The sequence below is a fragment of the Helianthus annuus genome, chromosome 13, assembly GCF_002127325.2.
Source record: "Helianthus annuus cultivar XRQ/B chromosome 13, HanXRQr2.0-SUNRISE, whole genome shotgun sequence".
In the NCBI taxonomy this organism is placed as follows: domain Eukaryota; kingdom Viridiplantae; phylum Streptophyta; class Magnoliopsida; order Asterales; family Asteraceae; genus Helianthus; species Helianthus annuus.
This window is the reverse complement of record NC_035445.2, coordinates 132222136-132232249: the sequence shown is the minus strand read 5'-3', so window position 1 is coordinate 132232249 and position 10114 is coordinate 132222136. Positions and strand designations below refer to the sequence as shown.

Sequence of the window (10114 nt, the reverse complement as noted above, 5' to 3'; positions counted from 1 at the left end):
AAAGAGTTTGTTGATTGGATTGAACCTAAGGTAACCACATATTATGGGCAAACAAATGTTGATAAAACTATGAAAATCTTGGGGCAGGGTCTAGATGCTAGAGTAAAATTTTATCAAGGGTACAACTTTAAGGGTTATATGTTTTACACAAAAGATCAATACGCAAAAAGTACAATGCAGAATAGTGGAGTTACAATGATAGCATCAAGGACGGAGTTTGATAAGAATAATCATTCTACAAGGATAAGAATCACCAAGGATTCTTATTACAGTGTCATACAAGAAATTTGGGAATTGAATTACCATTCCTTTGAGATACCTATGTTCAAATGTAAGTGGGTGAATAACCATACAGGTGTTACAATTGACAAAAATGGTTTTACACAAGTCGACCTCACAGCTAGGGCTGGCATATCGTGTCAACCCGACCTGTTAAGACCCGAACACGATAAGACACGAACCCAAAACAGGTAAACACGAACACAACACGAAATCTTATCGTGTCAGATTTTCCAAACACGAACACGAACCTGATAATAAACTGGTTACACGAAACGACCAGTTAAGTTAAGACACGAAAAATTTACCAACGTATCATACAACATGTTAAGACACGAACACAACATATTAAGACATGAACACAACCTGTTATACGTATTTGATATTTATCCATTAACAAGTCTTAACATGTATTGTATAATGGTCTTAAGTCTTAACATGTCATAATATGTCTGACATGATCTGGTAAGACACGAACACGATAAGACACGAACACGAAATAGGTAAACACGAACACGACACAAAATTAAACAAGTTTTATCGTGTCAACCTGTTACAGACACGAAACCTGTTAAGGTTAAACACGAATCATGTTATCTTCGTGTAGGTTCGTGTCGTGTTATCGTGTTCATGTCAGAACTGCCAGCCCTACTCACAACAAATGGATATGCATCCAAACCATTCATCCTCGCAAAACTCGTAGTTAATTAGGAAGAGATTTGGCAAATTATTTTGAGCATTTGTTAGTCTATTAAACTCTATTTATTTTATATAATTTTGTGAAAATAATTGAAATAGTAATAATAACAATAATAATAATATGTAGTTATGATCGATAAAATCAAAGCTCCCACCAATACCAGTTAGTCGTCCTCTGAATCGCTTGATTCATCACATTCTTGTACCTTTTGACCACCATTGTCTTCACTTTCCACAACTTTAAGTCTTGCTTCTTCTTTTGCATTTTCTAGAGACTTGATCAACTCGTTCAAGCAACTCTCAGCATCTTCTTCAGCCGACTTTGGCATCAAACATTCCGCAACATCAGCCGGGGTCATCCTCGTCTCCTCCAACATCCGGTCGATGGTAGCAAACAAGTCATGTGATTCAAGATCCAAGTAGTTCTTTGCAAGAACCTTAAACGTTTCAAAACAACAGTATGACATCTCGATATGTTTATCCATCCTTCCTCTTCGAATGAGAGCCGGATCAAGCTTTTCGACATGATTCGTGGTGAATATGATCAATCTCTCACTTCCACAAGCTGACCATAATCCATCAATGAAGTTTAAAAGCCCAGACAAAGTCACTTCAGTTTTCTTTTTGTTTTTATCCTTTTCCTTTTTGCGAATCGGGTCCTTTTGATCCGGTTTCTTATCTTCCTTTTTCTTCTTTCTCTGACCCGTGAGATCTAGTGAACAATCGATGTCCTCGATCACGATTATGGACTTACTTGATGTGTCGATGAGCAGCTTCCTCAAATCCGTGTTATCATTCACTGAAGTTAGTTCAAGATCATAGATATCGTAATCAAGAAGGTTAGCCATGGCCGCGATCATGCTAGACTTCCCGGTTCCTGGTGGACCATAAAGAAGATATCCTCGTTTCCACGACTTGCCCACCTTGAAAGAATTAAGAACACAAAACGAAACGATACTGGTGAATAATATTTTGTGTACTGAATAACTGATCTATAAATAATGTAAAGATAATGATAAAGCTAACATATATAAATATATGTACTTAAACATAACTATTAGGTAAAATAATAATAACTATAGTAGATAATAAACTTGGCTAACACACCTTCTTATAGTAGTCTTTTGACTTGCTGAACGTCAACAGATCGTTCAAAATCTCCTTCTTCTTGTTCGGATCCATCGCAAGCGTATCAAAGGTAGACGGGTGCTCGAACATGATGTGACTCCACATGGTCCTCTTGTTCCCATACCAATTCTCACTTTTGCTATTGGTATAAAGCTTACGTTGTCTAGTTTTTGTAGCAATGGCGTTACCTTCATCAAGCACATGCTGAACATAATCTCCAACAACAATATCCCGGTGCTTTCGATGCGAAGTTAGCTTATAATAACGCTTCTCATCATCCGCATGATACGAAAAGATGGCCCGTTGTTGAGGGATGCTTTTGGTCGATGTCCATGGCCGGCCCTGGGGGTGGGCGGGGAGGACCACCGGCCAGGGCCCGATATTTCGACACTACTAGAAAATTGTGGATTTCCTACCAAAATTACCGACTAAAAAAATTTAGTCGGAAATTTCCGACCGCTTACCGACAAACTTCCGACTAGAATAAAAGTCAAAGATTAGCAACCAATTTCCGACCGCTTACCGACAAAGAAAATAGTCGTCGGAAATTTGAAGGAAAGTTCCGACTAAATTCCGACAAAAAAAACCTATAAAAAAAAAGAAAAACATTGGTTGGAAAGTAGTCGGAAATTTCCGACAATTTTCCGATTAAAACCTTTATTTTTTTTACTTAATTATATTGAGCTATGTATACGCATGTGAATGTATTTGCTTGTGTCTATGTACATGTAGATGTAGGTGTATGTATATGACTCGGAGTATACACACACATATATATCTATATATAATTATAGAATATTAAAAGACAAGTTTAAGTAATTAGTCTTGATAGCGTACACGCACGTATGAATGTGTATAATACGTATAAGTTGGTAAAGTAAGAGCTTTTCATATATAACTAAGGTGTACAAAATACGTAATGAAAAAACCATGTTAGAAGGTTGAAAAAACGAAAAAACGGATACGGATGTCGGAAAATGGTCGGAAATTTCCGACCACTTACCGACGAAACATAACATTTGGTCGGAAATTTGTCGGTAATTTCCGATAAATTTCCGACTAAAACATTTATTTTTTTCATATTTAATTATGCGGTGGTGTATATCTATATATATATATAAACGTATTTCTTGTCTCTATATGTATGTGTGTATAAGTATGTAGTTGTATCAGTGCATACACACGTACATATACATATATACACACTTATACAATAGGAAAAGCTGCGTTTAAGTAATGGGTCCCGACATCGTACACGCACGTATGAGTGATTATAATTATACGTATAAGTTGGTAAAGTAAGAGCTTTTCATGTATAACTAAGGTGTACAAAATACGTAATGAAAAAACCATGTTAGAATGTTGAAAAACCGAAAATACGGATATGGGTGTCGGAAAATGGTCGGAAATTTCCAACCACTTACCGACGAAACATAACATTTGGTCGGAAAGTTATCGGAAATTTCCGACAAATTTCCGACTAAAAACATTTATTTTTTCATATTTAATTATGCGGTGGTGTGTATATATATATATATATATATATATAAACGTATTTCTTGTCTCTATATGTATGTGTATGTGTGTCTAAGTATGTAGTTGTATCGGTGCATACACACACATACATATACACACACTTATAAAATAGGAAAAGCTTCGTTTAAGTAATGAGTCCTAACAGCGTACACGCACATATGAGTGGTTATAATTATACGTATAAGTTGGTAGAGTAAGAGCTTTTCATGTATAACTAAAGTGTACAAAATACGTAATGAAAAAAACCATGTTAGAATGTTGAAAAACCGAAAAAACGGATATGGGTGTCGGAAAATGGTCGGAAAATTTCCGACTAAAACATTTATTTTTTTCATATTTAATTATGCGGTGGTGTATATCTATATATATATAAACGTATTTCTTGTCTCTATATGTATGTGTATGTGTGTATAAGTATGTAGTTGTATCGGTGCATAGACACACATACATATACATATATACACACTTATACAATAGTAAAAGCCTAGTTTACGTAATGGGTCCCGATAGCGTACACGCACGTATGACCGGGTATAATTATACGTATAAGTTGGTAAAGTAAGAGCTTTTCATGTATAACTAAGGTGTACAAAATACGTAACGAAAAAACCATGTTAGAAGGCTGAAAAACCGAAAAAACGGATATGGGTGTCGGAAAATGGTCGGAAATTTCCGACCACTTACCGACGAAATATAACATTTGGTCGGAAAGTTGTCGGTAATTTCCGACCAATTTCCGACTAAAACATCTATTTTTTCATATTTAATTATGCGGAGGTGTATATTTATATATAAATGTGTTTCTTGTCTCTATATGTATGTGTATGTGTGTATTAGTATGTAGTTGTCTCAGCATACGTATACATACATATATATATATACACACACACACACACGCTTATACAATAGTAAAAGCCTAGTTTAAGTAATGGGTCCCGATAGCGTACACGCACGTATGACTGGGTATAATTATACGTATAAGTTGGTAAAGTAAGAGCTTTTCATGTATAACTAAGGTGTACAAAATACGTAACGAAAAAACCATGTTAGAAGGCTGAAAAATCGAAAAAACGGATATGGGTGTCGGAAAATGGTTGGAAATTTCCGACCACTTACCGACGAAACATAACATTTGGTCGGAAAGTTGTCGATAATTTCCGACCAATTTCCGACTAAAACATCTATTTTTTTCATATTTAATTATGCGGAGGCGTATATTTATATATAAATGTGTTTCTTGTCTCTATATGTATGTGTATGTGTGTATTAGTATGTAGTTATCTCAGCATACGTATACATACATACATACATATATATATGTATATACACACACACACGCACGCTTATACAATAGTAAAAGCCTAGTTTAAGTAATGGGTCCCGATAGCGTACACGCACGTATGACTGGGTATAATTATACGTATAAGTTGGTTAAGTAAGAGCTTTGTATGTATAACTAAGGTGTACAAAATACGTAACGAAAAAACCATGTTAGAAGGCTGAAAAATCGAAAAAACGGATATGGGTGTCGGAAAATGGTCGGAAATTTCCGACCACTTACCGACGAAACATAACATTTGGTCGGAAAGTTGTCGGTAATTTCCGACCAATTTCCGACTAAAACATCTATTTTTTTCATATTTAATTATGCGGAGGTGTATATTTATATATAAATGTGTTTCTTGTCTCTATATGTAAATGTGTTTCTTGTTTCTAAACCCACAAACTTTGTCTTAGATTCGTATCGTGTTTTCGGGTTGTGTCAGAAATTCACACATCTAACGAGAAAGAACAGGTTCGTTTACATGACACACACCAACTTACCCACTCAAACCCTATCTATTTAATCAACCTTATCTCTTCCCCTTATTCATCTCCACAAAATTCAAAACCCTAGCCCCCATTTAGTTTTCCCTCAACACACACAATCTGGACATCTAGAGAAAGCTTGAGAGTTGAAAGAAAGAGAGAGAGGCAAGATGCAGTGATGACGTCCGGCCGGCCACCTGGTCACGACGGCGCTGCGGTTGTGGTTTTCCGGTGATGTTTTAGTGGCAGAAGGGTTGTGTGGGTGCGACCGGGGTTTAAGGTGACAACGGGATGGGTGGTAAGGAGCAGGGGAGGCAACTGTGTGGTACTCAGCGGCTCGCGGAGGAGCGACGGCGGCGGTGCCGCCAAACTCGAGGGGATGCACGACCACTGCAGTGGCGGTATTTGGTGCGGTGGTGGATTGAAAACCGATTTGATATCTAAACGCACAAGGTTGGACACCGATTTGAAGAAACCCTAACCTAATTGCAGGTTTGTTGGTATATATGTTCTTGATCTTGTTTAAATTATGCTATAGAATCTGTTATTTTTTTGATCTTGTTTTCTACATTGGAAGTTAATGTTGGTACTTGGATTTGTGGTCTATTTGATAGGAGTTTTAGAATTGTTGTTTTGGTTAGGCGTTTTGGAATAGTTTTAGAATTGTTGTTTTGGTTAGGGTTACATGGATTTGCGATTTATTTGGTGGAGGTTTTAGAATTGGTGTTTGGTTAGGGGTTTTAGAATGGGTCCCTAACTTTCTCATGTAGATAGGAACTACAGGCCACCCTCACCCTCTTATCGACCACTTGATCTAAAGCAAAACTATGTTGCTGCTGCAGGTTTAGAACTTGATATAAAAGTAGTAGGTGAAAAATAATAGTTACTACGTCGAAACCAAACAACATTTTTCTTCTCCTAAAATTAATTATTTTTCTTCTCATTATATATATTGTTTTCTTGATATTTAAAACTAATAGTAATAGTAATTCCACATGAAAGATAGAAAATTATATAAACAAGTTAATTGGTCAACAGTCAACACACGAAGCTAGTTTACATTTCAATATTGTTTTTAAACCTTAATACTTAATTGTAATATTATCGACGCAATAAGTTGTGAATGTAAAAGTTTTCAACATGTCTTTGTGATTGTTCTTGATTCTATTTCTATTAGAAGTGGTGATATTAAAAAGTGATTTTGCATCTCTTATCAAAATAACTTTCAAAACATCGAATTGAGACACAATACCGTACTGATTGAGTTTTCTAACATAGTAGGTATATATGTTTGACAAATATTTGTTAAGTATATATTTGTCATCAGTCAAAATTATATAATGGTTAGTTCTTGATCATATCAAATGTTAAGAATACAAACAATAAGAAATTGGTAATTTGTAGCTTAACTATATTCGGATATAACTAAACGAAGAAACGGTAAAATAAAGGGGTTTCAATGATGATAGATTTGCCAAAAGTGTATCAACGTAAGTGGGAACCGTTGGTAACGAACATATTGACATATCACCGATATAATTTTGAACAAGATTACCAATGGGAGTTACCTCTTCCTCGGTTCCGGTTTTTATTTTGCTCTTTGATTTTGCAATACATGATTATGTGATTCGTTTTATGTGTTGCGTGATGACGTTTAGTTTTTTTAGCGACAATCTCTCGTGATGACGTTTAGTTTTTTTACTAAGACAATGCAGACAGTCTCAAGTTACTGTTAAGTTGTGTTGTTTCTTTTGTTTCAGTTTGGAGACAAGGAGGCATGTTTCAAGGATGACTATTACTCCAAGGAGGAGTTAAATACATCATCTATCTGGTGGGTTAATTACACTTCATTTATGTTTAGTTTCTGTAATATTCTAATGATACGTGGCTTATGATGACATTATCATTGCAGTTCTTTAAAACACTTTCTTGTCATCATAGATGCAATGTGATAATTCTTATTTCTTGACCAGGTGAAGGTGTCCACTGAATTTGAATATGTAGGAGGTATAATATTATCATATTATTAAGGCTATATACAGTAATTTTTATTTAGAAGGTTGAGTGTAATCTAATTATGTGGTCAATAAAAAGGAAAATCGATAAAATGCTCTTTTTCGTTTTACATTATATCAATTAGAAAGTAATCGTGACAAATCATTTTTTTTAAATAAAAGTCATCCTTAGATCCTACAGATAGGTTTGTTAATTATATAATTGGATTAACATATTATGTCAAACGGGTTGCATCGCATGGCTTTCCTACTAGTGTGTATATATATAGCTTTTTTACTAATATTATGTATGCTGTTTAGGTGTGGAACTTGCAATTCCAAGTAGAAAAGTTAAATAAATGATTCAAAGAGGCGCAACAAGCTCACACGGAAGTGTTGCAAAACCGAGTCGAAGAGCTGCAACACAAATGAGAGAAGATATGAAACGACAAATAATCGAGTTGATGAAGCAGTTTGGTAATCCTAGCAATCCTCCACCATAGTTTAGTTTTGTTTGTTGTCTTTTGCGGTTGAACTTGTAATTTAATAACCGTGGCATATTTTGTTGTTGAACCTACAATTTGACAACCGTTTTGTATTTTGTGTATGAACTTTCAGTTCTATAATCGTGTCGCATTTAGGATTTTTATTGGATTTTTTTCTGTATTTTTAGTAGAAAAAATCTGGATCTTTTAGTTTTTTTTATTAAAAAGTTTTTAGTCGGAAATTGGTAGGAAGAGAAATTAGAAAATCTGGTCGGAAAACCGTGGAAAGGTTATGGTCGGAAAACAGTAGGAACATGTTTGTCGGAAAACAGTAGGTACACGGTGGTCGGAAAGCTGTAGGAACCATTTGGTCGGACAAACAGTAGGAACATGTTTGTCGGAAAACAGTAGGTACACGGTGGTCGGAAAGCTGTAGGAACCTTTTGGTCGGAAAATAGTAGGAAAATGGTGGTCGGAAAACAGTAGGAAAACGGCGGTCGGAAAGTTGTAGGAAAATTATGGTCGGAACTTTGTCGGAAATAGTAACTTCTTTTTTTTTTGTCGGAAATTTGTCGCCAATTTAGTCGGATACTTGTCGGAAATCTTTTCCTACAAGGCTTTTTCCGACAAACCTATTTTTGTCGGAAACTGGTCGGAAACGCCGTTTTCCGACAGTTTTCCGACAAAAACCTTGGTCGGAAGCAAGGCAGTTTTTTAGTAGTGCGAGGGGCACGTTTTTTTTAAGGAAAAAACCGATATGTATATGTAAAATATTTGTTTTAATAGGGTACACCCATACAAACACCAACATAGCCCCCTTAAAAAACTATTCTTATGATTTATATTAGTTATTAACCCCTTTGGCATTAGGTTTAGACCTTTAGGAGCCCAATACTCAATTTCGTTAAGGCCTAAGGACACATTTTTTCGAGCTCGAACAGGGTACACAAATTCTCAAGGCCGGCCCTGTCGATGTCCACCACATCTTGATGCCTTTGAACTCATCTATGACCTCTTCATAGTCGTCCATGCTTACGGATTTGCAGTCCTTGATCACGTTGGCCTTGAGCCGTTTAGCGCAGTTGGATGAGTTGGTGCTGAGGTAGCGTTCGATGGCCATGTAGGCCTGGCTTCGCTCGAACTCGTCTCCTTGGTGTTCATGGAAAGTGATGGTGATATAAGGGTAGAAATAGGTTACACGTCTTTGGAAGTATTTTTCTATGTGGTTACCAAGATCTTCTGGAAACCATTGCTTGAATATAGCCCAAATGAACATAGCACTAGCCATCACAGACCCCAACTGAGTCATATGATCCCCCATCGTCATCTTCTTCCCGAACGTATGACACTTATGTACTTATAAAAAGACCTTTGTAAGTTACACTTCAACCTTATTTTGGTTGGGTGATACAATACTAGACTCTAACAAGATCTGTAGCTTGTAGAATGTTATATTTGAACTTTGTTGAGTTCGAAAAATACATGTAATAGATTTCTTTATATAGAGAGGAGTCAACCGACAATGATCTCTAGATCAAGTGGTGGAAGTCTTGCATTTCTCTTGAGAGATGCAGGTTCGACTCCCACTTGGTGCAGAGTGAGGCACTGGTGGGCAATAATAGGAGACCCAAAGAAACCTGGGTTGGATCCTTGAGCTAAACGGGTTTTACCGGTAATTTCACCGTCGTGCCTATGGGCGGATGGGTTACTGGGTTTTCTCCGGAATTGGTGGTGGACTCGGGTTACTCTCGGAGTACTCCGTTTGTCTAGTGGGTGCCCCGAGAGTTCTCGAGATTGATTCTGTTGGCCGTTAAAAAAAAGAGAGGAGTCAACCGGTCAAGCAAAAGGGTCAACTGTGTAGGATCCAAGCAGGGCCCTTCCAACCTTTCTAAAGGCTCTAAGCAAATTATAAAGGTCGGCCCTGTTCGAATTGGTATAAAGAAAACATTGGAAATCTTAATCGCAGGCATAATATTAAAATTCAAAGATTATGTATCAATTAGGGTTTTAGGGCAAACGGTGATTTCTCCCCAATAATTTCTCTTAATTTAACCTCAAATTTTATATAGATATTATTATAGATAAAAATAGCCGCTAACCATTGCGGCACCAATAATTTCTCCAGTGTTAATCTTGCCCGTTGAACATGCCAGGGCCGAAAGACACGGGCACTAAAAAAGGCCC

At 36.5% G+C, this 10114-nt stretch overlaps 1 protein-coding gene and 1 long non-coding RNA gene across 3 annotated transcripts; one reads left to right on the top strand and one right to left on the bottom strand.

Annotated features, from left to right (window-relative positions):
• Nucleotides 1–1100: 1100 nt before the first annotated feature.
• Nucleotides 1101–9275, bottom strand: LOC110898716 (AAA-ATPase At3g28580). Its single transcript, XM_022145547.2, has 3 exons — nt 8905–9275; nt 2086–2434; nt 1101–1901 (listed from the first exon to the last, which is right to left on the bottom strand). The coding sequence occupies exons 1-3, from the start codon at nt 9255–9257 to the stop codon at nt 1143–1145; spliced, it is 1461 nt and encodes a 486-aa protein (XP_022001239.1). The 5' UTR covers nt 9258–9275; the 3' UTR covers nt 1101–1142.
• On the top strand, nt 5401–8092 carry LOC110898717. 2 transcript variants are annotated; one of them, XR_004877721.1, is made up of 3 exons: nt 5401–5943; nt 7212–7458; nt 7767–8092. It is a non-coding gene; the product is annotated as an uncharacterized LOC110898717 (long non-coding RNA). The 2 variants fall into 2 exon arrangements; XR_002569577.2 differs by having other exon boundaries at nt 5412–5943; nt 7212–7282.
• Nucleotides 9276–10114: the final 839 nt, after the last annotated feature.

Excerpts from the sequence above, each read along its gene's own strand:
- LOC110898716 (XM_022145547.2), bottom strand. The coding sequence starts at position 9,257 with ATGACGATGGGGGATCATATGACTCAGTTGGGGTCTGTGATGGCTAGT. Across the intron at positions 2,435-8,904 it reads GGCATCAAGATGTGGTGGAC|ATCGACCAAAAGCATCCCTC; the intron begins ATCGACAGGGCC and ends CCGGCCATGGAC. Across the intron at positions 1,902-2,085 it reads CAAAAGACTACTATAAGAAG|GTGGGCAAGTCGTGGAAACG; the intron begins GTGTGTTAGCCA and ends AATTCTTTCAAG.